General features: G+C 42.3%; 1 protein-coding gene across 4 annotated transcripts; it reads left to right on the top strand.

Annotated features, from left to right (window-relative positions):
* Positions 1 to 1,647: 1,647 nt before the first annotated feature.
* Positions 1,648 to 25,371, top strand: tp63 (tumor protein p63). Of its 4 annotated transcripts, XM_028403001.1 has the most exons (14): positions 1,648 to 1,743; positions 5,129 to 5,263; positions 5,383 to 5,512; positions 13,928 to 14,185; positions 19,529 to 19,715; positions 19,807 to 19,922; positions 20,160 to 20,269; positions 20,347 to 20,483; positions 20,671 to 20,753; positions 20,831 to 20,955; positions 22,907 to 23,052; positions 23,409 to 23,556; positions 24,085 to 24,178; positions 24,277 to 25,371. In XM_028403001.1, exons 1-14 carry the CDS (start codon positions 1,691 to 1,693, stop codon positions 24,568 to 24,570), a joined length of 2,016 nt encoding a protein of 671 aa, XP_028258802.1. In that variant the 5' UTR covers positions 1,648 to 1,690; the 3' UTR covers positions 24,571 to 25,371. The 4 variants fall into 4 exon arrangements, with proteins under 4 accessions (XP_028258802.1, XP_028258800.1, XP_028258799.1 ...); XM_028402999.1 differs by lacking the exons at positions 1,648 to 1,743; positions 5,129 to 5,263; positions 5,383 to 5,512 and adding an exon at positions 10,220 to 10,373 and having other exon boundaries at positions 20,347 to 20,471; XM_028402998.1 differs by lacking the exons at positions 1,648 to 1,743; positions 5,129 to 5,263; positions 5,383 to 5,512 and adding an exon at positions 10,220 to 10,373.
* The last annotated feature ends 297 nt before the right edge of the window (positions 25,372 to 25,668 follow it).

The raw sequence follows: 25,668 nt of genomic DNA, 5'->3' as shown, positions 1-25,668 counted from the left end.
TTACAATGTCTGGACTGTAGTCTGATTACTTTAATTTTATCTTCATTGAAAAAAACAACATCAACAACAACACAAAAAAAACATTTTTGAAACAACAAACAAGTGACCCCAAACTTTCCCTGCTCATGTTGTCGCCCCCGGGGTACAAAATGGATAAAAGGTTCACAAATGCTTTTTGTGTTGGGCTGTGTGCAGTGGGCGGAAAAGTTAAAAAATGATTAAGTTGTTGGGGGCTAAGGTTGCAAAGCCAGAAGCATATGGTTTTAAGGGTGTAACAATGGGTATCAAGGAGACTTGGAAATCCTCCTGTATGCATTCTTGATTGGCCAATTCAGCTTCTTGTTGAGTGCTGTTATGTTGCAAAAATGAAGCAAATGAAGCTATCACTGAAGCTGGCCCCAAAAGACCAGCACTTTAAATATCCCCAAAACAACACAGATGTTCACAGATTTCCTTGTTAATCAGTATTTTACTCACAGCTCTCAGCGTGCTGCATGAACCTTCAGCTGAGTGTGACTATTCTAATACACTTTTTTCATGTGAAAAGTAGCAGCAGTGTCACATCATTAGGTTGACACATAGCATGTGAGTCTAATGTATCAGCACTGTCTCTCATAGGTACGCAGCCAACAGTCAGCAGGGGGAGAGCGGCTGTACATCTTTATTAAAAGTACAAGAGAGCAGCTTAGAGGTTTGTGTTCCCTGGATACACCACATCTATTTATTATCATTCCCCCGCTGTGACCCTACCTTTTATTTTAGCATGCTGATTCATCTGCTGCTCATCTCTGAAAACCACACAAGACCTCTAGGTTTACATTGTCATACTGCATGGGTGGCTGAGAGGGAGGTTGTATGTGTAGTATGTGGTAGGATGTGGCACGATATCGGAGCGTGCCTGAATAGGATTTTATGTAGGCTACTGTAAAGGTTGTCTGGTGTCTGTTTATGTCTGCTCAAGCTTCAAGAGGATTCTCGCTTTCAGTTAATGGCCTTTTATTCTCATTATGTTTCACAGCATCTAATGAGACAAGGCCTGGGAGAACGTTTCACTTCCTTAAAATCTAGTTTTTGGGTGATTTTTGTTGTTGCTCAGATCTTTGGCTGAATGGGCACTCAGCCAACAACTACTGTGCTTCAGAGTGTAATTATGGCATGCTCGAACTCTCTTGGGCATCTGTGAGAAGCATGACGCAACAGACATGCCCTCAGCTGGCAAAAACCGCCAAGGAATCTGGTGGAAATATCAGAACAAGGCCAGAGCAGCAGTGACTAGGGGGAGCTTTTCAGGATAGTGGCTGTGTGTGTGAGAGATTGCTGGGTGGGTGTCGAGGGGGTGCAGGGTCAAATGTAGTTGCTTGATATCTATATCCTAGCAACTAGGGGTGAGTGATATCTTGTACAACTGAAGCTGGGGATTGGTCAGAGCGCTGGCACTAGCCCCTCCTATTTACAGGGTAGCCCGAAAAAAACCACCTAAATTCAAAACATCTCTCAAACTTTCTCCACTCTGCACTGTACCACCCGGCACTTTACCTCAGGCCTGTTTGTTTGTTTGTATATTTGTATGTATTTTATTTTTTTCATTAATGGTATTTATTCCTGTAGCTCAAGCACAGTTATTGTTGCATGTACCTTTATGAAAAGCTGATTTTGAAGATTTTAGCAACGTGAAGTTTGGCATGACAACATGAATTCACCTTATGCAGCTGTGCAGTATTGCCCAGAGTTTCCCTTTCATCGGTAAGTACTGACACATTAGCCGATGGCTTGAGTAGTGGTGTGCCTTTTAAATCAGAATGTACCAGATGGATTTACCGTCAAGCACAAGTTATGTATTTAGCTGGCATTTACAGTGGCCCTCACAGAAAGACTAATCAGAACAATTAGAAGATTCCTTCTGGAAATCTTCCTGCTCTGGTTTGAACTGTGCTGCTATCTGGGCCAATGCTGTCTGCTTGTCCAGAATGACCCGAAGACAGTTGTGTCTGCCTGGATCTTCAGCTGCTGCTCGGTGCTGATGTATTTATAAGTGTGGCATACTTATGGCAACAATGCATGTGTAAAGGGCAATCAGGGCTCATGACAGACAGATTACATGACATTTTTTATCATCCTTAATGTAGGAGATTTTTTGGTCATTGCATGTTAAAAATATTTGGTGGAATGTATTTCATTCTGTGGCAGTACAGCAGTGGCACTTGTATATAGTGGCACATTCATGTCTTCTGTACTACCAGCAAAGCCATGGTAGTTACAATATGTGGGAACATGCTGGTGCCTCTTTGACTCTACAAAACAGCTTATTTATCTTTAATGGAAAAACACAAGCAGAATATTTAAAGGATTAACAAAAGCATGCATCTAGAGCATGCTGCACCCTGGTTACAGGAAATATTCTCATGTCTCATACTGTGTGTTCCTATAATAAGGTTGTTATTTGATTTATCTGATTTGCAGTTCTCATTTGTTTACTGTGCAACTTAACAGTTTGAGACTTACTTCAACAAAGCTTTTGTGACTAGGATGATTGTTGTTGTTTTAAATCTTGTGGCTGTTTTTAATCTATTTAAAAAATCTATATTTTATTTCTATTTATTATTTATGTAAGGTAAGCTTCCTGCTCTTTGGCCAGCTTTTTTTCTTTAAATTTCATTCAGCTCTGGGGCACCAATTCTCTTTCCTGCCTGTTTTCTTTGCATTCCAACCCTTAAAGGATTTTGTGGCCCAGAGGATTTGACTTCAGACTGTTTCACTTGTAAAAAAAAGTAAGGGGATAAGAGGTGGAGAAACTTTGGGCCTTTCTATTGTTTTGCAGTCATGTCCCTCTTCCAGCCGAGGCTGACAGATGAGGGGGAGAAGGTCTTAGGCCTTTGAACGAGTGATTAATAAAGACACTGGAGAAGGGCCCCAATCGGCTGGGCTGTTTGTTTTGATTGCATTTTCATCGGCCGGTGTGCCCAACCTGCCAAGAGACAATGGCCACCCCTGTTTAGTGCTGACCTTTGCTCCAGTCTCAACTGGAGGCGTTGCTCTGTGTTTAAGTGGATGCTGAACAGCCTTTGCCTTGGGCCAACTAAAGAAAAACTGGGTAACCAGACACCCAGACAGCCAGAAAAGGGACAAACCCATCTAGCGGATAATCTCTACAAAATAAAACTGCTGAACATGTTTATAAAGAGATTTATTTAAGGTTACCTTTAACTTTGAATTATAAGCCAGAGTGCACTTATCTTTTTGTAATTAAGTTTTTCAGTGTTTTATGATCGCTAACTGTTTCGAACCTGGACAGCAAAAGAACAATGCTAGATCTGGATCAAAGGTGCAGGCAACAATTTTACTATGAAAGTAATTAGAATACATTTATAGGCTTAGATGCTGCATGCTTAGCCTGATGCAGAGCTTTTGTGATGGTGACTGGCTAACAGACAATCCAGGGCAGTCTTTCAGAGAAGTTAATGAGGTGTCAGTTAAACTTGTTCTGCTAAACAGCCCATTTTAAAAGAAAATTAAAGCCAGGATCTAATGGAGCTGAACTGAAGCAGAGGTCACAATAACCACACCTAAATCCTCTGCTCCTTGAACTGTCATGACACCACACCTGCTCTGCCTGCAGTCTACCTGTTTGTTTTAAGCCATCCATTATTTTTAGCAGCTTTCCCTGAGGATGGCATATTTGTTTAAAACCTTTCTTTAAACTCATGGACTCTGCTAATTTGTGCTGTGACGTGTTGAACTCTCACACCGTCTAGTCCACTAGAATAAATAATTTTCTTTTTTCTCTTCGTGTTATTATTATTATTATTATTATTAATATTATAAAATTATTATTATTATAAAATTGACAATTTAATAAATAAGACGCCATGTTTATATGCCCTGTTCTCTGTTGTTGTCTGTTGTTGTGGCGAAGTGATTGGAAACTTGTGCCTCCGACAATATCTGAAGGTCAGCAGACTTAAACATCCTTCCATCCACCATCCACCCCATCCACCGTCACTGAGCTAAATTGCTCAGTGATGTTAATTTTGCTCAGCTATTTATTTCCGGAAATAATGAAGCAGCAGCTTGGCAGCTATGTTTGTGTGTGTTAGTGTTACAACACATCATAAGGCCACATAGTTGAATTGGCCTTATTATGAGTTTACCATTAGCTGAAGTTTATTTCTGTCATTGCTGTGTACTGTACGATTACTTAAATCACAGTGCATTTGCCCTGCCTCGTTTGTCAGAGTGTGTGGTTGTGTATTCAGTTTGTTTCAAATCATTATTTATTATCAATAACCACTTTCACCAATGTTTGGCATCATTGAACCTCCAGGATTTGATGTGGTCCTAATGTTGCAAAAGCAATTAAATTGACTAAATTAAATCTGAACTGGAGTCATGTCTAGTATTAATAGATGCCATCCCACACATAATATATTTATAAGTTTTTATTCTAACTCTACATTCCACATACAACACTACATTCCCCAGTGTGCTCCTCCTGCATAAGTTAAATTATTTGCTTCATTAGATATGTCTGTGTTTGTAAGTCAGGTATTAATATCATTCAGCGCGGAGTGGTGGGAATTTCCAAAACCTAAAATAGTGCCAGCTTCAGATTATGGCTGCCCCATCGCCCCCTCCCCCAAGCTCATCCAGCTGTACACATACCAGAAGTTGTAGCAGTGCTATCACATAGACTGTGGGGGGAATTCCGCCAGTTCAGACTGCAGCGTGCGCCACTTCAGCTGGAACAATAGCAGACTGAGCTCTGAAGCAGGTGTAATGTTTCAAGGGAGCAGGTCAAAGTGCCTCTGTCTGAATGGTGCATAATCACCATTATGTGTAGTACAAATATTCTGTATTATGCAGGCTGACTTCTTCACAGTAGAAGTGCTCTTTATAAATGGCTGCCAGCAGGACTCCTCCTCCTCCTCCGTTCCTCCACTGGCTGGGTGGCCAAACCTCTGCCCTACACATCAACATTTATTTTCAACACAATCTCATAATCCCATAATGTGAAATAGTCACGTAATGACATTGCAACTTTAAATACTCTCACTTTTTCAAAAAAGGCAAACAGCCAGAGAAGTTTTGCTTGTTTGATTTATGTGTAATAAATGACACTGTCTCTCTGCAGTTTCAGGGACCCTTCATCTCGTTTGTCCTGGAGAGAGAGCTCATTCCTCACCACCATGTCCCAGAACCAGTCAGCACAGACAAATGACTGTTTTAGCCAGGATGTTTTCAACCAACTGTTTGATATGCTCGACCAGTAAGTAAAAATAAGAAATACTTTATTTACCTCAGTGGGCAGATACTGATGCTGATACTATTGCTAGGGGGAAAAAAACAGAAAACTGTGCATATCAGCTAGTTATTCTTGTGTTTCAGATCTGCCATTCACTCAGTCCAGCCCATTGAGCTGAACTTCACGGACAGTCCAACAGATGGGTCTGCAGGGAATACTATCCAGATCAGCATGGACTGCATAACCATGCACGAGCAAGATGAGATGCTTTCTGTAAGTAAGAAGTACCCTTTACACAAACAGCACACCCATGAAGACATAAAAATGACACTTATTTCTCTGAATGAATCACTTCAAAAAGTGGTCTGTGTTGGACACTTTATGCCTCATTTTTGTTATGTACCATCAGTGATCACTTTCATTCTGAGTAGATGGGGCTTCCAGTGGTAAATCCCACATTTTGCAAAATACCAAATTTACTTTCATTTTTTTTCTAATTAAGTATGGGGTTTCCCTTTAACAGTTGTGAAAAAGTGGCAGAGCATGTCAGCAGAGATGGCAGCTTTATCTGTTTTGTCTGTGAGGTGATGATTTTATCTGATTTAGCCTAAGCTGTGTTTGACCTGGGTGGCCCCACTGAGAGAGGAGGCTGAAGCATGGACTTATTCTGTTTTAACAAACATTACTTTTACTGAAACTTCCCCAGTTTAAATAGATGTCACATCTATTTAAACCGGTCAATCATCCAGATTAATTTATCTCAGCCCTCCATTAAATGTGCTGCATAAGCTCCCTTCGGTTTGACCTGCAGTTAGGGACATATCGTTGTCTATTCAGAGATGATGTACATGCTCCCCTCCCAGTGTAGGAATGTTGTTGTCCAGCCAAAGTAGGGAAAAAATAGCAAATAGAAATTTTGTCGAAGGAGCTGAGTAATGTTACCCTGCGCATCCCCCAAGGGGGCCTGTGCTCTCTTGAACTGGTGATTAATGGCCCCACCCCCCCACCACCACCCACTTTCCTCTGCACCAAAGACGGGTGTGGTGCGCTGATTGGCACGCCAGCAACTCAGGCAGCATCTATGTGAGGCTAGGAGCTCGCTGCCATGGCGACTTGCCAATCTTTGAGCCCCAGCCGTTATTACAAAGTCAGGCAGGCGTCTGTTTTGAAGAAAAGCTGTGGTGGGCAAATCCACCCTTGCCCCCCTCCTCTTCATCCACCCGTGTGGAGGTGTGTCTTTCATGAGTCATTACAATACAGCTCACTGTTTAGTACCCTGGGGGACTTATTTGTATTGTGTAGGGTTATGTTTAATCTGAAATTCCTTTTTCTTCTGGATTTTTTTTTGTAGCTGCAGGGCAACAATTTAACACAGCACCTGCCTCTTGCAGAGGGCCCAGCGCTCATCTATCAGTATGTGTCTTCACCATGTAAAGGTGGGGGGAGGCGAGGAGCAGGCAGAGTGTAGAATAACAAGAAGGAATGCAGCAGGAGAGTGGCAGGAGAAATGCTATATCCTACACCAAACAGCTGATTTTACACCTGATCAGCTCTGATCAGCTGTGCGAAGGGTTCAGTGTTAAGTATATAGCATAAAGTCTTTTCTTATCACATTTGAGCCTAAAGTAGTTCACCCTTAGATCGACTTACATGTTGTGTTTAACCCTTGTGCATCATAAGGGACTTCTTTGTCCATTTGGACATTTTTTCCCCTTTACCTGGCCACCATTTTGTCTGTCGGTGCATCTGGCACAAGTTTTTATAACAAAGACTCTTTTAGAATTCAAATTTTAATTTTTCTAATACATCATAAATACACTGTGAAACACATTTAATACCCTTTTGTGTCATTAAGCACAAATATATCCACTTCTAAAGGTGCTATAAAAATTAACAGATTCATATTTCTTTCTGCTGTTTTTGGTTAAATATTTGATTGATTACAGTCTTGATGAAAACTAACAAATACTGAATAATTATCAGGATTTTAACCCTTTAAATGCAAGTTTGATTGCATGATGCTAATTTTTTTTAAGAAAAATTGCACACAAAAAAATCTAGAGTTAATTTCAATAAAACAAATGTTGGGGGGCATAGGAATTATAGGAATAAATATTATATTATATGAATATAATAATGTCATCGTCTTGATGTAAGGGTTTCATTTTTGAGAAAAAATAGTAAAATTTGAGATTATCTACTATTCACCACTAAAATTTCCTAATCATAAGCCTATGCATAAAATGCTTGTCATTTCATTAGTTTTTGTGCTTGTCTCGTGAATAGCAAACCATGTTATAGTGAAGGACATTTTTTTCCATATAAAAAAACAACTGTGACATGAAGTAATCAACTGGCATTTAAATGGGTACATTCCTGAAAATGATTTCATGTTTAGCATAGATTTATGCAGAAAAATGCAGAAAAAAGTATTAATTTATTACATTTTTATAGCAGTTTTTTTGGAAGTGGACATTTTGTTAAATTCAGAATTTTCTTATTTATCTAATGTGATAATTGTTTGGTCAGTGGTTTTAGTTTCCTAAATGTAAAGTGTGATGCTTATACAGCTTAAAAAGAATGTGTCATTTTTGCTGCTATTTGCATTATCATGCCATAAATAGTCATTATATTTTATCTGAAATATGGTATGTTTCCACAAAGCCAGTGTCCACCTAAACATTGAGTTATTGAATCACTGGGAGGTATGTGTAGGGAGAATAGATTAGCCCTGTAGGCCAGTTTTCAGAGACAAGGCTTACAGTAAGTGTATATATATATATATATATATATATATATATATATATATATATATATGCCTGGATACCTGGGACTGTATGACTGTATGAAAGTTTTGCATACAGCACAATAACATCATAGATCAGCTGTGTAAAAACTGTGCAATACATTTTCTATTTTTCTGTTTTTATTCGTTTATTTGGGCTGGACAGGAAAAAAACAGCTGTGTTCATAATAATAATAATAATAATAATAATAATATACCTATACCTGTAGACCTATCTCACAAAATGCATTTTGTTCAACATTGCACTTGCAGTGCAGATTTTTAAATCCAATTTTTGTTTGCATAGATTTTCACCAAAAACTGTTATTTAACAGGATTGTGTGGATTGTAAAACTTGCCACCCAAGCGATGTTCTCTGTCATTCTGTCCGTGTGGATGGGAGCTTACCGTGCTTTTAGGTCAGGTGTCTGTGCCCGACACCTGATACTAAACTAATCTATATGACTTTAGGAATAGCCTCTTTAAAAAGAAAAACTTACAGAAAGCCTCTTTTGTCTGAGGCCCGGATCTGTAAATCTTTAGTGGCTGCAGTCTGCCTTTGTTGTATCTGACTTCTGACTTTTCTCTGCTAGTATATTGTTGAGGGTGACAGATCACTGTTGTTACTGAACTCAATCCTTGTATTATTTGGTGCCACAGCCTTGATAAGACTGGTTTACTTATTGGTTTGCAATTGTCTTAATGTTAGACTTTGACTATGTTGTGAATGCTGTGTCTCTTTTGCATTAAATAGCCAGCACACTATTGTACACCTCGCATATATTGTCACACTTGAATGCAGCCACTGTTCTATATTATAGTGCAGCATTTGCTTAACACTGAGTACTCTAACCTCTCTTCAGATATCAGTGTTGTTTTAACATAATTAGAAGTTTGTTTAGCTAAGCTAATTATCGTCTTCACAATCCTCACTGAGGCTGGGGACCTCAGGAGGCCAATTGCCTGAGCTCTTTAAAGTGTTGATTTGCCTTTTGTGACAGGCTGACCTACAGGCCTGTAGCCCTGGGGCCTGAGCAGGGTGTGGCCTGATGATTGGAGACACTGACTTCACATCATAGTTGTGCTTAAGACTTCAGACAGCTTTCAAATCATTGTAACCACAGGGCAAGAGCTTTAGCCCTCAGGCTGTGTAGTAATAGAAGTGATTTGTGCTCCTCTGACCATTTACCTCTGTTCAGGTAGTTGCTAGTGTATCTATGCACCCTGTATGTGTGTGTGTGAGCATGTGTGCGTGTGTGCGTACCCATCCACTGAAAATTTCTGTAATGAGCAGTTTGCTAGCTAGGATTGTAATGATAGTAAAGATATAATCTGCTAATTGTCATGTTAATTTTTACAAGGTCAGGGTTACCAGAACTGAGCGAGCCCTTTAGTTGCAGCCCCTTTACTGTACCTACGAAACAATGCATGTTTCCAAAACAGATCTACATCAGTCATCTCTGATAGATACAAGCAATCTACAGGAGTCACATTGTTTTTTTTTCTGGGGACCTCTCCTCTCATATAGATTGCCTCAGGGATGCAGGGGGAGCAATTCTTATGCTAACTAGCTACCACTGCCAACAAACCCAGATTACAGCTCCTCTGGGGCTGATGGCTTTCTCTGTAGTTATAAATGGCTTTTAATTGTTGTTTCACGTTATATTTTATTTGGAGGTTTTTCCCATGAAGAAAATTATTTGTAATCACCCTATACAATTAGTACACTTAAAGGATTTTCTACAAACAAACAAACAAAAATCAAAAATCTTTCTGTCAGTATAATTTTATAGCAGTACTGACAGGATCAAAAATAAAATCCTAGGTACAAATGCATTTATTATTACTATAATCAGGTTAGTTTGTTTGCAGATTTTTAATCGTTTTACTTGGGTTGCCATATTGTCCACATTAGGATTAATAAATGAAATGTGCACAAAAAAGTCTGAAAGCAAGCATGCATGGAAAACATTGCTAATTATTGTTGCGTTGCACGTTGAGCAGAACTACAAAGTTGATTTGAAACTTTTACCTGTTAGAAGCTCTACAGAGCTTCACTGGAAGGCCCAGGAGACAGTGCGCCTTCTGCAGATGGGTGTGGACTCTGCTATTGGACAGGTAGCTCCTTAGACCCCTCCCATCCTTTCCAGGTATATATTACCTTCCAATAGATTCCTATAGAAGCTTCTGCCTGTCCACTTTGCATCTGTAGTCCACATCACTCCTTCAGAGTGAGGAAAAGAGATTTGTAGAATCCTGGAGCCGGTGGAGCAAACAGCAGCAGCTCTGCTCAATCTCAGCGCCAACATGTTGTACCTGGAGACAGGGAGCACGCCATCTTACAGCGAGGTAAGCCCAACTGAGGAACTGGTACTGGAGCTTCTGTCTTCAGTCCCATTCCTCTGGTTGGTTTCACCGGGGTCTTTGGGTTGGAGGACAATTAAAGTAGGCCTTGTAATTTGGAACAGACTGTACATCTAAAACTGCCACCTAAAATATCAATGTGTATCATGTTTCTGATGACTTGTTGTTTTACCCAGAGTATTGATCAATATTAGTCAATCCAGACATAGTACATGACTTACTAACAATTAGCAAATAATTATTATAGGTGTTTTTGCATTTTGCCTCTCCACAGTATGTGGGTGTTCCTGTGCACATCTGTGTGTGTGTGTGTGTGAGGGAGAGAGAGAGTCCCAAGAGCAAGGGAATGTAAACAACTGGAGAATCCTTTGTGAATATTTCCCTCTGTAAATGGCTGCTGTCTGGCTAGACATGTATATGTGTGGCTGTGATTTACTTTATAATAGTAATAGTAATAATAGTGGTTGATGTAAGCCTGCCAAAAATCTGTTACTCTCCTGTAGTGTGCCTTCTGTTAGGTGTCATTCCTTGACGGTCAAATGGTTTGGAAAGAATAAAATAGGAAAGAAAAGTGTACGTGACTGTGATGATCATAAAGTATACGTATTCTGATTAGATCAAGAATTGATTTGTTTTTTCTTTACATAATAAGTTGATGTTTATAGTTCATATTTTTCTGTCAAAGACTAAACCAAAAATGTTACAAAACTAAAAACTTCACCCTGTAATAAGCATGAGAAACATCTTTTGTTCTTTGAAACTGCAAGTGATTGATGAATGTGTGATTTATCCCAATACAGCCTACAAATGATTTGTTTATTAAAAATAAGGACATTGCTAATATACAGAGCTTTTTAAAAAAGATCCATTCTACTTAACTAAAATGGAACATCAAAGATTTTTTTAAGAACAAAGCAAGTTGAGTTTCGAGTTCCCTGTTTTTGTTTGTTCCCTGAGTGTTGTCTTGTGCTTCTTGACTTTTTTTCCACCAAAATTCCACTTCCAAACTTAATGCTAAGCAAGTGAGTGGTGATAGATTTTCAGATTGCAGGTTGCAGATAGCAGGTGTGTCAGGTCACTGTCTTTTAAGGTGTTGAGCAGGGGGGTCTTTAAGTGGGGTCCAGCTCCAGTGTGTGAGGTATCAGATTCCCCCCTCGTCCCCAGTCTCCTGGGAGCCGCTGCTGCCATTAGAATGTGCCTGGCAAGGCGTTGTTGTTTAGTCCGGGGTCATAATTGCTTTAATGGTATGTTGATGTAGATGCAATCACCTGCTCTGCCCACCCCAGCAGGTATAAGGTGTAGATAGACCCCCACCCAGCCCCACCTCAACCCCCAGTCCCACTGAGCCTTTAATGCCCCCCTCCCCTGTGGTCACTCATCACAGCCCCCCAGATGCTCTTATATGCTGGCTCAAGGAACACAGAGCAGGTCAACGGAGAGCCTGGAATGGGAGCAATTTCCCCCTCAGGCCAGGTCTGTTCTGGTTCCTGCCGTCTCCTGGTCATTCAGACGCTGGCCATTATCTGTGCTTGTTACTGCATAACATAGGCAGCCGTTTGCATAGATTTAGACTTCAATGATACATTTTATCTGTTTCAGTTTTTCAGTGTAAAATAAAAATTATAGTTTGTTAAAGTGAGGCAGTGTAGCCGCACTGGAGCCTCGTGACATTTCTGTCTTCATCAGATTCCAATAATGTCCCTCAAACTGACTTTTCACAGGGTAGGTTTAACATTCAGGGTCTGTTCAGGGTCTGTATGGTGGATAGTCCAGATTTCTACATTGAAGGACAGTTGTTTATTTCAGAGCAAGAAATGAGCTTACGAGCCTCAAACAGACAGCTCAACCTTTGACAAACTTTATTAAAGGCTGTTGCAGATGTCAAGGCTGCTGATTTATTGTGCTTCTGCTTAGCAGCATGACATCCCAAAGGCCTAAACTCAGCGTCAGCTATAAACAGAAGGAATTTTTAAGAGCTGCTAAAGTGGTTATTAAATGGTTACTGTATTATAGTGGAATAAGATCTGATTAGAGGAAACGAAGAGGGGGCCTGAAACTTCCCCACTCAAGGCCCTTTTAGAAGCTGCCTCCCCACTTCCAGCTATTAAACATTCAAATGTCATGAATTTGAGGAGCGTCACTATCTGGTCAATTACTACTTTATCCTCAAATCCTCATCTGTGATCCTAGATTCTTTTAAACTAGAGACAGCATTGTCTGGGGGCCCTGCATTTAATGTTAAGTAGTGTATGTCAGGCAGTCTGCTTTGTGCTTTTTGCTTTTATCTATGTTTGGTCTCTGGCCAGCATCAACCTTTTCTTTAGAATTATAATTTGGCATTGATAATTGGTGCCTGTCACATCCACCATAGCAGCTGCCAGCATCTGGTCCTAGGGGAGGCTGTGTCATCTCCCAGTGGCTGAGCGCCTCAGTGAAAATTGCACCATAGTTCAAAAGAGTCACTCTGATATCATGATCACTCATTCTTCACATACGGGAAAACACTGTCCAAACAGGAAATGAAGTAACCTTGTTTATATTTATACACTGTTTTTTGAGCAACTTCTATTACTTTTAGTTACACTGGACGCTGTTCCTATTTCCCCTGGTAATATCAGATGCACAGAGCCACTCTTAACCCCATTGAGTTTAAATCTGTACAATACATGTGAGTAATTATCCCTTTGTGAGAGGGTGTGCTTGGGGATACTGCTTCCTGCTGAAGGCTGAAAGATCTCCACCAGAATGGGGTTTCTTTCTTTCTTTGTGTGTGTGTGTGTGTGTGTTCCATTCAGACAACACTTGTCTCCTAACACCTGCATGCCCAGCATAATTCTCCCCCAGACAAGCTCTTATAAGCTCTGGTGTCATTGTTTCCAGGGGGTTAAGCAGTCTTGTGCAGCACACACAGTGACCCTCATGCTAACACGCTTTTACCCTGTGGCGCTGTTGCACAAGTGTGTTAAAGTTGACTCAAATGACCTCTCTCAGGTGTGTCTGTCTCTTCACTCTGACTGTAGAGGGGTGTGTTTGTGTGTGCCAGTGTGGATCTGGATGTAATAAAGCAACAATATTGATTCATCAGTCATTACCTTGAGTCATAACCGTCCTGTTGGTCATCTGGTACAACACTAACACCTGGCGGTGCACTGGGTGTGAGTGGGACATCTGTGGTCTACCATGCTTGAAATAAACAAGAGGCCCTGGAGAGATTAATGGCCATCTAACGGCGAGAGCCGTGGCACCTCGGCCAGGAATGTGCCATTTATAAATGGAAAGGAATGGGGTGAATGGCAAGCAGAGCAAGCAGGAGTGACTGGCTCTGGCCCAGGCATATTTTCATTCAATATTCATTTCATCCTTTCTGTCAGGTTTTGTCTGTGAATAAAGGTGTTAGCTTTGGAACAGTCTGTTACAGGCTCAGGGCAACAATTCAAAACAGATATTTAATTTATCAGTGAAGATTTTAAATGTAACATCAATAACATCTTTAAATAAATCCTTTTGTTGTTGTGTCCTCTCTCCTATTCTATCCTTAGTCACAGTACACAAACCTGGGGCTCCTGAACAGCATGGATCAGAGCATTCAGAATGGTGGCTCAACCTCCACAAGCCCCTACAACAATGACCACGCACAGAACAACGTGACGGCCCCATCGCCCTATGCCCAGCCCAGCTCCACCTTTGATGCCCTCTCTCCGTCACCGGCCATCCCATCCAACACAGATTATGCTGGGCCCCACACCTTTGATGTGTCCTTCCAGCAGTCCAGTACAGCAAAATCTGCCACCTGGACGGTAAGGCCTACGTTCTTTCAGTCATTTGTGCAGTATCATTTTAGTTCATTATTGATAGCCAATGTTATGCCGAATGTTGTGCAACATTTACATGGTTAGCATGTTTCTTTTTCATACAGCTAGAACGTATCTACTTTGAGGGTAAAGCCTGGAAACAGAGAACACAGACTGTCCCATGACACTTTAACGTTCTGCCTGCCAAGGTAATCATTATGAGGCAGTGATTTGTCAGAGTAAAGGCTAAAGAGATGCTTTCACCCATAACTTCTTATCTCACTGCCTATGCTCTAGGCAGATGCACATTACCTGTAAGCATTGCACAACTACTTCTGGCAATGAAGCATGTCAGTTGCAATGTATGGCGTCAAATCATGACTAACCCAGGCAGTGTTTGTTAATGTCTTTTACAGACAGAAAAAACACTGATTTCTGAATTCAGTCAGTGTGACAGACATTCCCTTACCAAACTCTTTATGTCACAATATCCAGAAAACCTTTAATTAGCTCACAGTGACTATGTCAAAACATCCCTTTACTAGCCAAGGTTTACTGGTGCTTTGTCAATGACAGAGGTAAACAGGTTTAATTGTTGTTCCAGGTGTTGTGATAGGCCATGCAGCTAGATGTCACCATGTGATGCTCACTAAAATCCTCACAACCAGCTCCTCCTGCTCTGTCATTATGCATGACAGGGCTAAAGGACAGCTGTTGCATCAGTGCCCCACCTGCTTTGTTGTTTATGTGTCTTACCGGCTCCTCTCTGTGCAGCATGCCACAAGTTTAGTCTATTAATGCACCCTAGTGGACAACAAAGATGACAAGAGTTTATGTCCCTGTCTGTGTGACAAACTTTGCAAGAAATGTTTTCATCATGCATTGTGAGGACAGACTGACAAGATTAAACGCACCCAAGCTATCTCTGTTAAATACTGTAAGTGTTGAAAAACCTGCTTATGTCAGAGTATGAATTTAATGCAGTGTGCCTTTCAAGTGAATTCAGGGAGTGCTTATGCCTTTGCCACACCAGGTGTGGGATTGTGACATTTACCTGATTCCCACACTACCTCACTCATCCCTCTCATTTTCACAGTCCCAAAAACAAAAGTGTTTGTCTTCTATGTAGGTGTGAGGTGGATAAGACTACAGTTTGTGAGAGGCACGCCCCAGAGGACACATCATAAATCCGTGCAGTGAGACAGACTGTTTGTCCCAGAGTGAAAACCAATGATGCCAAAGAATATTATTTTGTTGCTGTGATGCTTTTCTGAAGAGAGAATCATTTTTGCCGGTCTGCAGCTGCAGTCAACCTAATTCTAAAAAATAGTGATTACAGTGTCAGGCTCTCACACCTGATCTTAGGAGATCTTTCACAAAGCTCCCACAATCTCAGCCCAAAAGCTCAACTGCTGGACTGATGGCAGAGAGCCACAAAAGATGTCACCACCACAGCTTTGCTCTGTTCGGAGATCTGCTAATGCCCCCTTTTTTGAAGGCCTGTGGGATCTTCCACAGGGACTTAGTGGACTGTGTACTGTGCTTTTTGATGACTGTTCTTACGGAGACACACCTAATCCCTAACCCACACCTTAACCTCTTCCTGTCTAGGATGACTGTGACACACACGTCAATGTTTCCCAGAAAGATCCCACACAATTTCCTTCTTGGCACTGCTGCAGTCTCCATGGCATTCCCCTTGTTTATCATTCAGTTAGAGAAAAACACTTGGCCAGGTCCAGAATGAATACCCTGGTTTGGTTCTTTGCTTTGTTAAATTAATGGAGTGTTGCAAATGAGGCAGACATTGTTGGCTATTGATGTAGCTATTGTGAGGCTAAAGATTGGTTGTGTTTGCCATGTGTATTAGCTGCCACCACACATAGTCAAAGGACAGGAATGCCATGGTTTGGGCTATCACTGGGACGTTGTTGAGCTCAGGGGGATTACAGTAATGGATTGAGGGCCTGTAGATAATACTTGTGTAAATACTGTGTGCCTCTTTCCTGAACCCTGTGCACTTGGAGTAGGCTCTGTCTTTTTGAGAGAGTTAAGCTTGATGGTTGCATCTCACATTGCGCCGGAGGAGGAGGAGAGCCCTTGAATGCTCAAAGAGAAGAGTGTTCCAGTGAAAGGCGGCAAGACGCAGCTTGCCCCTGGAACATCTGCGGGCCCGTCCCACGCCTCACGAGATGGGGCTGAGACTTGTTTGTGTCAAGAAGCTTGTCGCGACTCGCCCATCACAGAGAGACAATCCCTAGAAGCTACAGATGGGAAAAGTTGGAGGGGAAATTTTAAAAAGGCAGGGTTGAAAAGGTTTTTATGATTTGGGCAATGAGATTTCTTCATCATCTTCACGGAAAGGTGTAGATGTCCTTTGTCTCTAACAAAGATTGACTTCAAACGCCTTTAGGGTGTAGATAACTAAAATGTTAAAAAAAGATATCTTGACAAAGATTGTGGGTTTGGAGTAACACAAACCTGGTGATTCCTGAAAGGATGCATAACAAGGATCTGCAAAACAATTTTTAGCACACTTAGCAAACCTTGTCTTTCACTTATTTGGCATTTAAAAAATAGAGACACATCTCTGTAAGTGTCTTCCATCTGTTGGTTTGATTTTCAGTTTCAAATACAGTAATCTCGGCGTAGTTATCGTCATCTAGAGTGATGACTGTCCACAGTGGTACTATGCCACATTAAGTGAGGTTTGTGTTGTGACTGGGTGGTCAAACACAGCCTAACATTCATTCCAGAGAAAACACTGAAACATGCTAAAATGTTAGATTTGATTTAAAATGCAGGTGCTTGGCTTCAGAGGAAACAACAGAAGGGAAAAAACTTTGGATTACTATTGAATTAAACAGGTTTGGGAGAAGCTGCAGGCATGACATGACATGTTAGGTATGAAGAAGACAAGACCAGAGGCGCCAAACAGTGCTTGTTTAAGGCCTGATGTTTGTCAGGACTTGACTCCTGCATGCGCCCGCAGCACCTGTCAAGGAGAAAAGAACGCTACAGCTGTGGGCCTGCCTCGACCTGTTCTGCACAGGAAGCTTGTGTTTTAGTGTCCAAATGCTGTGTCTGTAAGAAAGTAACAACACAGATGCAGCATGCTGCATGCAGCTGGATTATTGTATAGACATATTAGCCCAGCTTAAAGACTGCAGTGTTATTGCTGCATGCTGACCGAAGCAGTAAATACATTTGACCATTCATCATCATTATTTTTTCACCTCTCTGTCGTCTGTGCCAGCTGAACAATGTTTCACGTGTGCTTCTTAAACACAAAAGTTTCAAATAGTTGTGATTAAGAAGCTCTGCATTGAGCACTGTGTGCAATTCACATTGTGGCCAATGAAAGGCTCATAATTACATGTTAACACCTGAGCACCGCACCCTGTGTGAGCCACTGAATCCCATCAGTCAACTGGCTGTCCTCCACCCTGAACGGTGTTGGCTTTAACCACATGATGCTTTCAGCAATCAGCAGCAGCAGCTCCAGCTCTCATTGCTGAGCAAACAGCACCAACACACAGTTATGTGCTCAAAAGTTTGTAGCTGGAGGGCTGGGATGGTATTCTTGTGTGTGTGTGTGTGTGTGTGTGTGTGTGTGTGTGTGTGTAGGGCTGGGATGGTATTCTTGTGTGTGTGTGTGTGTGTGTGTGTGTGTGTGTGTGTGTGGGGCTGGGATGGTATTCTTGTGTGTGTGTGTGTGTGTGTGTGTGTGTGGGGCTGGGATGGTATTCTTGTGTGTGTGTGTGTGTGTGTGTAGGGCTGGGATGGTATTCTTGTGTGTGTGTGTGTGTGTGTGTGTGTGTGTGTGTGTGTGTGTAGGGCTGGGATGGTATTCTTGTGTGTGTGTGTGTGTGTGGGGGGGGGGGGGGGGGGGGGGCTGGGATGGTATTCTTGTGTGTGTGTGTGTGTGTGTGTGTGTGTGGGGCTGGGATGGTATTCTTGTGTGTGTAAAAGACTGAGACACCAAGATATCATCTAAACAGACCTTTATGTTTTCAGCTCCCTGCATTCTGTTTTCCCCTTCAGCGTCACAGCATAACCTTCTTGTAATTATTCAAACCATCACTGACCCATTACAGAGCATTTCTCTATTTCTCTTTTGCGCACTCCTCCATCACTCTCTTGGCTTCTCCACCTCATTTAGCTGATTGACAGAGGTGTACGAGGAGTATCAGGTTAGGAGCGGGGACAACCACAAACCATTCATCCTTTATGTTTTTTCTTCTTTTCACTGGAAGAGGCCTAAATGGCTGATGAACAATGTGGTATTGTTGTAACCTTGCAAAGAATATCAATTTTATTAATAGCATTAATTGCAATGCTTAAAGAAAGGGGAGTATTGCTGAGAATTGTGTAAGCAACATTATGGGAGCGAGAGATGAGGAGGTGCTGTTTTGGGTTTGTCCTGATGAAAGGAAAGTTGTGCCTGGGGAGCAGAGCAGAACATTTCCGTGCCAAGCTTGTGTAATACTTAAAATCAGCACAGACAGGTACTGGGATGAGCGCCTTTTCATTGGAAGCACATTTATTAGAGGTGGAATTTTATGTTGCATTGTTCTCAAGCACAGCCCCGAGTGCTTTTCATAATGTTCACTTTTCTTCACTCAGAAATGAACCTGACAGGAAAATGTCCTCCACCCAATGTCTCCTGCACATAGAGGCTTTAAGCTCTGCGTACACAGCAGTGATTTGAATGGTTTGTTTACACAGTTGGGTTATGCCTGTTAGTAACGATTCAGTCTTTCTGATGGCTTACTGGTTATCAATCCTAACAGTGCCAGGGATCAAGACACATCTATTATTCATGACTCCTGGCTTGCAAACTTGAACATGTGCCAGTTTGTGTGAGCACCCATCACATCAAAGATGGATCTTCTGTGATTACACTACAGTGCACAAACTGAGTCATTCTCATCCAAACGCAGTCTGTTGTAGCTGCAGCTTGTTGAGCCACTTCTGAGGTCCTGCTCTGTGCAATGAGTGGCCATCAGACCCTTCAGCAGAATACAACCCCCCTTTCCGTAAGATGAAAGCCAGGCCCGGTGTAATTGTTCCTGGAGGGGTCCATTTTATAGCACTCCTCGGAAGTCCCAGAGGCCCTCTGTGAGATTTCTCTGAGGTTGCCCAATAAACACTTGTAGCACCAAAAAAACTGAGTGTGTTTATTGAAGTAGGTCATAATCACAGTCTTGAATGTAACCCTTGTTGCTTCAGGGGAAACCAGGTGTTACCAAGGCCAATTGGTGTCTCTCTCTAAGCAGCGCAGTTTATTGTTCCCTGAATCAAAGTATTCTATGTAACCTCTTTCTTTCCTCATGTTCTTTTTTGCAGTACTCCACAGAGCTGAAGAAGTTATACTGCCAAATTGCTAAGACATGTCCCATTCAGATCAAAGTCCTGACCACACCACCACAGGGCGCTGTCATCAGGGCCATGCCTGTTTACAAGAAAGCTGAACATGTCACCGAAGTGGTAAAACGCTGCCCGAATCACGAGCTTAGCCGCGAGTTTAACGATGGTGAGTTCCTCTGATTTATTAAAAAATAAATCCATTCAAACTCACTGCTCTATTGTCAACATTTAATGACATCACTCTATGTTGCTTCCAGGCCAGATAGCTCCTCCAAGCCATCTGATCCGAGTAGAGGGAAACAGCCACGCCCAGTATGTGGAGGACACCATCACAGGAAGACAGAGCGTGTTAGTTCCCTATGAGCCTCCACAGGTGAGCCGTCACTCACCCCACAGACCTGAATGACCTAAATCAGGGTTTTTATTTAATACATCTGTAATACATGTTTGACCTTGTGAGGTTAATGCATTGTGATGGAATGAGAGAAATCCCATCCTAAATAGTTACATACAAAGTGTACCTAAGGTTGAAACAAGGTCAAATCCACCATCACAGCTGAACCCGTGTTTGTGTTTTGCTGTGGTCACTCACCTGTTGATTTCTTCACAGGTGGGCACGGAGTTCACCACCATTCTGTACAACTTCATGTGCAACTCCAGCTGTGTGGGTGGAATGAACAGACGTCCAATCCTCATCATCGTTACTTTGGAAACCAGAGAGTAAGAGACCCTGTCACCATCTTTATCGTGTCTGTAGTGAAGCAATACATTCGTTTCTAAACGATCTACTCTCTCAGTGGTCAGGTATTAGGTCGCCGCTGCTTCGAGGCGAGGATCTGCGCCTGCCCCGGCAGAGACCGCAAGGCAGACGAAGACAGCATCCGCAAGCAAAACGTAACAGATGTCACAAAGAGCAGTGAGGGTATGAAACGCCGTAAGTAAGGCTGGGGCTGGTGACGGGCTGACAAGCTTTTGGTCCAAACTGACATGCTGGCAGTTTGGACCACCTCACTGATTCAGCTGAGTGCTGCCTTTTCCCGCGCTTGTTTCCCCCTTTTGCTATGGCTCAGTATTATGGTTAACGTATGGCCTGTTGTAATCACTCTCTTCTCTGTTTGCAGCCTTCCGCCATGTCTCCCAAGGCATACAGATGTCCACCATTAAGAAGAGAAGATCTACAGATGAGGAAGTCTTTTGTTTGCCTGTAAGTCCTCCTCAGAGTATTAGTTTCTGTTCTGTCTGAGCGGCTGACTGACCCCTGTCTTCATTTTTTCCTCACAGATCAAAGGCCGTGAAATTTATGAGATTTTGGTAAAAATCAAAGAGTCTCTGGAACTCATGCAGTTTTTGCCACAGCATACAATAGAATCATACAGACAGCAGCAGCAGAACCTCCTTCAAAAACAGTGAGTATCGGTGCTAATAAGTGCAAGACAGCTACAGTCATTGCAAGGCTCACCCTTAACCCTCAATCCCAGAGTAGTGCTGGGTAGCTTAGCATTAAATGGCTGCTACAGAACTTTGGATATTATTATTTTTATCGAGTGCACTGATGACTGACTGACTTGTTGCTGGAAAAGTGATAAAGGCCATGCATGAGTGCCATTGAGAAAAACATTGTTATTGTTGTAAATGGGTGTTATTCAGCATATACCAGCAGCTGAGAATTTACACAGAAGTTGACTTCAGAGGGTGAGCCTTGCATCAAGTATAGCTGGTTGTCTTTTTTTCCCTCTCTCTTGTTCTCTCATGGGATACGAGCCAAAGCTGGTGAATCGTGACAAATGTACCTGGCCATGCTTTGTTAGGGAGAAGCTTCCAAAGGTGCATGGTAACGCCTTTGGGTGCTGTGCCAGGTTTGCACAACAGCACCAAACAAAATCCGTGCCTCAACCTCATCTATTCATTTCAGCATAATTAAAACTGTCTCAGACACACACACAGACACACACTTTTCCTTGAATCGCCCATTTCACAATGAGCTATGCAAAGGCAGAGATGGCTGTAAGTGATAGTTTGACAGCCCTGTGATGATAATTACTGCTTATGTTATAGTTTCCCATTAGGAGACTGGCAGACGCTGTGCGATAGTGCTTGCTTTGCTGTTTTTTGCTTTATGAGCCATAACATGCTGACAAATTCACTTAGTACTCACTACTATTATTTTAGAAATTATTTTAGACTCTTAATTTGGGTTTGAAATCAGAACATTAGATCAGACTGTTGCTTATTGGATTTATTTGTTTGCCATTTTCTTGTTTTATTTGTAAGAGCTAACATTGTTATCGCCTATGGAATAAACTTTTCAGCAGGCAGTGTTTCAGACCTGTTCTTTCTCTCACTACAAAGCATACATTCCACTGGAGCAGTGCTGTAATCTGTGTGTGTGTGTGTACTGCCATCTGCTGGACAGTTGTTTTAGTACAGCACAAATTGCCTGAGCTGTTTTCTGGACCTCCTGGCCTCTTCTTCTCCATTGTGAGCCCTTATTTCTTCTCTTTCTCTCTTTCTCTCTTTCTCTCTCTCCTTTCTGGTTCCTTCCTGCAGCCTGATAAAAACACGTCTTGGTAGCCAGCTCCTGGAACCTGCAGGAGAGCAGAGGCGGCGGTGCAGCTCCTCGTGAAACCCCACATTCCTCCTCCTTCTTCAAGTTACTCGGACCTCCTTCCTGTCTCCTTTTTATCACTTTTCCCTTCTTTTTGACCCGTCTTTCTGTCCGGGGATTCTTCACTGGACAGGAGCCTTCTGTTTCTATGATGTGTTGGTGCTGCCAGGTCCTGGAACATCACATCGTTCATAATTGATAACGTGTTTTTGGGCTGCAGCCTTGCCTGACTCTGCTGAAACAGATCAGCTGAATTGCATGTTTTGTGAAGTACTTTGAAAAGTTGCCTGTTTCATGTTGACCTCCAGTTGGACAGGAATCAAGCTTAAATGCATTGTTCTACCTTACTTGACGCACAGAGCTTATCAAATCAACACCTTAGTGTCATCATGAGAGCTGGACTCAAAACTCATGTTGGGTTCTGGGGGGAGAAACTTTCTATTACTGAGAGAGCTAATGCTGGTCATGTTGTCCAAATATGACTGCAGGGCAGTCTGTGGTTGTTTCTTCAGTAAGGTGCCTTTTAATAGAGGAAGCTGTAGATGTGTATACTGTGATGCACAGAACAGATCTGTGACCATTCTGTTTGAAACAGATTTTATTTTGGTTGCCGCTGCACTTTTTGTCTGTCAAGATTTAATAAAGAGCTTTTTGCTAGAATGTGGCCATTTCTAAGTAAAATATGTTGTCAGTATGAAGTCATGCTGCAGGCCTGCATCTGTCAGTAACAGCCTGTCACCTCCTCTCCCCAGGACTTCCATGCAGTCTCAGCCCTCCTTCGGCTCCAGCTCCCCTACTCACGGAAAAGTCAACAAGCTGCCCTCTGTCAGCCAGCTCATCAACCCCCAGCAGCGTAACACACTCACCCCATCCAGCATGTCTGGAGGCCTCACTGACAGTAAGTGTGCTGTTTTGTTTTCTCCTCATGTCTGTGTTAGGCTGTACATCCCCCAACCTAGACCCTCCACCAGTTGTCCCGTCCCTCCTGGGCTTATTGTGAAGATAGCATGTTCGGGCTGGCAGGTGGGGGGGTGGGGGACCTGAACTCCCCTAGCTCTCCAGCTCAAACCCGACAGACAGCTTCCTTCCCAAAGAGAATGTGATCCCTGTGAGAGTTTTCTGCAGGACCTGATATGATGCTTCATGTGTCATGTTGCAAGCAACCTCCCACGTCTCAGTAGCCTTTACATAATGTGTAAAAATCTAATAGCAGTACAAAGATGGCTGACAGTAGCTCCTTTTTTGTTTCTGCAGTGACTCCTATGATGGGCACTCACATCCCCATGAATGCTGACATGAGTTCACTGAGCCCCACACATGCACTGCAGCCACAGCTACCACTGGTGCCCTCCTCCCACTGTACTCCCCCTCCTCCATACCCCATGGACAGCAGCATCTCCAGGTACCTCAGCAAAGCACAGCGCCTTACTGCCCTATTACAGACATGATCATCTCATAAAGGAATCATTCCTGACAGTGGTTATGTTAGCTTGCTCCAGCCTCTCACGTCAGCCTCGGCGTCAGTAATGGCCATTAACCGTAGCCAGTGAGTTCTGATCAGCCAGAGCGATGGCAACAGCAATGTTAAAGTTACTGTAAATGACCCAGGCAGAGACTGCTGTGAACTATCCAGAAGGTGCTTGGGTTGTTATTGTATACAGCAGCTTGCTTGCTGACAGGAGAGGGCGGGCACTGGTGACAGCTCCACTGTCAGGAGAAAACAAACCAAATCACCAAAAATATAATATGTCAAAATGCTGTATAATTAATATTATTTGAAAATATCTTAGTACAATATCTTAGTACAAACACTAATAGTTTTGAATTGTATATCTTTATTTACATAAAGTAAAACCAGCACTTTGTCTGTTGTTTCAAGTAAATTGTGTGAACCCGGTCCCCCCACTTAAAGCTCTTGTTCCTCCTGCAGCTTCCTTATACGGCTGGGCTGCGCAGGCTGCTTGGACTACTTCACAGCACAGGGCCTAACCAACATCTACCAGATTGAGAACTATAACATGGAGGTGAGCCCTTGCCTATCCAACACGAGTCATTTGATGGGTTAGAAAGAAGAGTGGCTCCCCCTGCGAATACTAACGCTCCCCTGTGTAATGACCATTAGGACTTGTCCAGGCTGAAGATCCCCACGGACTGTCAGCACATCATCTGGAAGGGCATCATGGAGCACCGACAGGCTATGGATTTTTCCCCTCCTCACATAGTGCGCACCACCAGCGGAGCCTCCACTGTCAGCGTGGGCACCTCCGAAGCCAGGGGGGAGCGCGTTATCGACGCTGTGCGCTTCACCCTGCGCCAGACCATCTCCTTTCCGCCCCGTGATGAGTGGTCTGACTTCTCCTTCGATCTGGATTCTCGCCGCAACAAACAGCAGCGCATCAAGGAGGAGGGGGAGTAAGAAGACCTCTGACTCCCACTCAGTGTTCCCGATTTTCATTTCACACCTGCTGATGGAACATTTCATTTTAAAGCGTGGTATTAGTGCAAACACTGCTGAAAACATATTCACACAGAAATGCACTTATTTTCATTTTTGTTCTGGTTCTTGTTGCGGAAGAAAGTGCATTTTATATATTGTGATTTCTTGAGAGCACTTAAGAAATGCTAAGGAGCTTCAAGATTGCTTTGTTAAGTGTTCATTCCCATGTTGAAGCATGACTGGGAACAAGCTTGCATTAGAGGTTAGCTTATGTTTCTGCTATGGGCCATAACAAATGTGTATTTTATTTTGTACTACTTTTTCATCATTATGGTTGTACAAATTGGTCAAGTACACTGGTTTTTATTGTGTGGCAGAAGTCAGCATTGATTGTATACATTTCAAATATTTCCTCTCAGAAGTATTATGTCATTACACAGCCTGTTTCCTGTAGCTTCTATATTTTGCCTTTTTTGTGTTGTGACCAAACAATCACTTTGAGTCAGGTCAGGTATGTGTGGTCATTCATTTGATGTAGCCGTATAATGGCCTAATGCTCTTGACCCACTTCTTAAAGTGATAATATGACTGATGTCCTTCTGTTTATTCTTGTTGTGATGACATTTTGAGAACACTTTCTGCTCTCAAAACCAGATGCACATGTTTTTTTTAATACTCATGAACAATGTTTTGGTAGTTTATTTCATTTGGCCAAAACCTGATATAAATGTATATAAATCTGTATAGTTTTTTTATAGTCTGCCTAGAGGTAAACTATGACTTTCACCATGAACTAAGAATATGGATGTGAATGCTGACTGGTACTTTCACCAGCAAGGAAATTGTTTGCATTAATCCAGCGTGCACAGTACAGGCTGTGTAGCCAGCATTAGCTCACATTTGTCTAAAGTAGTCCACAGCGTTAGAAAGCAGAGAACTGCAGTTTCATATTTTTGTACAATGTTTTGTAAATACGTTGCAATATATCAAGGGTATTTTGATATAAAGTTGAAATAAATATCCATACTTACTGTACTGTGTGTTTGCCCTCATTTGTGTTCAAATCCTCTTTGTAAG

This window comes from Parambassis ranga, chromosome 4 (genome assembly GCF_900634625.1).
Source record: "Parambassis ranga chromosome 4, fParRan2.1, whole genome shotgun sequence".
Lineage (NCBI taxonomy): Eukaryota > Metazoa > Chordata > Actinopteri > Ambassidae > Parambassis > Parambassis ranga.
This window is presented reverse-complemented; position numbering and strand designations above follow the sequence as displayed.

Bases quoted from the DNA above. Each gene is read 5' to 3' on its own strand.
- tp63 (XM_028403001.1), top strand. From the start codon at position 1,691: ATGAATTCACCTTATGCAGCTGTGCAGTATTGCCCAGAGTTTCCCTTT. The intron at 5,513-13,927 runs GTAAGTAAGAAG...TTCTATCCTTAG, and splicing joins AGCAAGATGAGATGCTTTCT to TCACAGTACACAAACCTGGG. The intron at 19,716-19,806 runs GTGAGTTCCTCT...TGTTGCTTCCAG, and splicing joins TAGCCGCGAGTTTAACGATG to GCCAGATAGCTCCTCCAAGC.